Source organism: Montipora foliosa, chromosome 2 (assembly GCF_036669935.1).
Source record: "Montipora foliosa isolate CH-2021 chromosome 2, ASM3666993v2, whole genome shotgun sequence".
NCBI lineage: Eukaryota > Metazoa > Cnidaria > Anthozoa > Scleractinia > Acroporidae > Montipora > Montipora foliosa.
Window position 1 is genome coordinate 14,925,637 of NC_090870.1, and position 2,500 is coordinate 14,928,136.

Below are 2,500 nucleotides of genomic sequence, written 5' to 3' on the forward strand. Positions count from 1 at the left end.
AGCAACGCTTAGTCTCTCTGCTATCTTGAGTTTGTGAAGCGAAGAATGATGGCTTTAGAGGCTGAGTCAACTGTGACACACAAGAAAGGTAGCTCAAGCTCTCTTACGGGAAACCGGAGACATCGCTGACGTCAACTTTTCGGGAGGATAAATGGCCATGGCATTCGATTTATGAACGCATTCGTCGAGTTCAAATCTCGCTATGAGCACTGGGTCGATTTGCCTTCAGTGGTCCCGAGTTCAACTATGCCTCCATTTGTGAACAAAAAGAAGCTGAAGGGATACGTTTTTTCAACCGTTGCCCGAGTAACCCCATTAAATATCAATAGAATATCAAAGACTGACCAACATATCTGAGCAATCACATAGGTAATTCTTTTGAAATGTAAGTGCTACATGGCTACAAGAAAACAACGTATCTAATGGATAGTAAATCATCTGGTGGATAACGTTATCCACCTTTTGAACAACTGGAGCCAGATGAATTTCCTGAAAATACATCTTGGCACTTCAAGTTAAGGCATATTACACCCAAATGAGTAGTCAAGTATGACAGCAGAGGTAAGCCTTTTCTAGTCTGCCGTACTTTCCTTTGCACTGAGACCTCGGTTAACAACCATGTTAGCAACAAAATTTCTAGCCGTGAATTCAGGATTCCATCCTCGACCCTGGCCTTCCGGCAAAGGTTTTGACAAAAAAAGACGCTATATACCATGACAAGCCGAACTATAAATGCACTGGAACTGATTTGTAAAGCACCGGCCAGCTAAACTGTTCTTGCCTCCCTCGGCGAAAGTAGGTAAACAAATTGCACATTGCACAGAGGTGATCTTTGTTAATCCCTTTCTTGACTTGATCAGTTGACATTATCCTTACAAATATGAAGAAATACTGAAAAATATGCCGATATCTACCGTTTAAATACCAAACTACGTTTAACAATGCTATGTTTAAGTGGTTTTGAACCATATTCACGTTGGGTGCCCATGATTAGCGATCTTGCCACCCAAGAATTTATCAGACGTTTACGGCTAATAACTGGCTCGTTGGCAAAGCTAAAGGGCTTAAAGCTGTATATTTAACTAAGTTTAAGAAATTCTTTTACTCTTTGAAGTCAATTTAAATTGTAAATAGCACGAGGTCTTCTGTGAGAAAACTCGTATGTTTATGAAACAAAATGTAAACAATGACGCCAGCAAAGATTCCCTTAGAGCGAGTTTCAATTGAGTGTCTTAAAACCAAAGTAATTACTTTGGCCAATCAAAAAGGACTGAGACAATCCGGCAAAACAATCAAAACTCGAAGTAATTACACGTAGCCGACACAAAGCGCGGGAAAATGTCTACGCGCGAGCCACGATTGGTTTTGGTTTCACTTCTGATTGGTTGAAAAAATGGCGCGAGAACTTTGAACCAATCACTGAGTGAAGTAATCATAAACCAAAGTAATTATCTAATTACTTTCGACACTCAGTTGAAAACCTCTCTATAGGGAAGATATCGTTGACGACACCCATTGCCATTCATGTGCCAACCAGAGCCTCATTGGCTGTCGAAACAAAGGGTCTTTTGTTCCTGTAGTTGGCACATTTGAATAACAAAAGCAATGCTTGTAAACAGATATCTTCGCTTTATTTGTAACCGAAGACCCTCATAAACTGATCTAAAAATGCATTCATAACTATTAAAGTGAACTTGCCTTCCATTGGTTTTGTCACAATGCCCGTCACACCGCCAACAACACCCTAGAAACAAGACAAATAGGACGGATGCTGCTTTTCACAAAGCTACAATATTTAGATTAAACAAGATTAACATTCAACTCCATGTTATATCCTTAAAATCGATCTGAATAGTCGATCGGCGGAGAAATTTTAACAAACTATTTAGCTGAAAGTTACCTGGGACCCATCAAGGAGACTTTTCAATATCGAGTGTGAATTCAACAAGAATTGTTAGACTTAACCGATGGAGAAATTTGAACAAAGCATTTACCTTGGGCTACCAAGGCCTTTAAGAAAAGCCGAATGTTATCTTTTTCTCTGATTTCAACTCTAAGTTCAACTGATATTGTTTATTACTGTGCATTCATTGCATGAAAGGTGTTTTTGGGAGCTTAAATCATATTTCCAGACGAATGAAATGATACATGAAATGAAACATATATATTGAAGTCTCTTAACTTGTGTTAGTATGCGTAGGAATTTGTATGAACGCGAGTGCATTTCCAGATTTATGGGCACGAGTGATCTCTTGAAAGTTCTCAAAATTGCACGAGCTGTAGGCGCGACCAACTTGCCGAAGAATTTTCAAACACAATATGCTCATAGGACTATTTAGTTATTATATACTCAACAAAATAACTCCATCGCTCAATAACCTACTTATGCATTTGTCATTGATCAATCAGAGACGCGATATATACAATGGATGACAGTTATTCCATGAGTGTACGCTGGATATGACTTGGCTGTAAACAATGTCAAATCCAACAACTGACA

The 2,500-nt window shown here is 38.9% G+C and overlaps 1 protein-coding gene across 1 annotated transcript in view; it reads right to left on the bottom strand.

Moving 5' to 3' along the window:
• The window catches only part of LOC137992529 (intermembrane lipid transfer protein VPS13A-like), a 139,218-nt gene that overhangs the window by 10,495 nt on the left and 126,223 nt on the right, over positions 1-2,500 (bottom strand). The window contains exon 90 of the mRNA XM_068837896.1: positions 1,699-1,744. Coding sequence (XP_068693997.1) covers positions 1,699-1,744 — 46 coding nt within the window. The remainder of the gene's footprint in view (positions 1-1,698; positions 1,745-2,500) is intronic.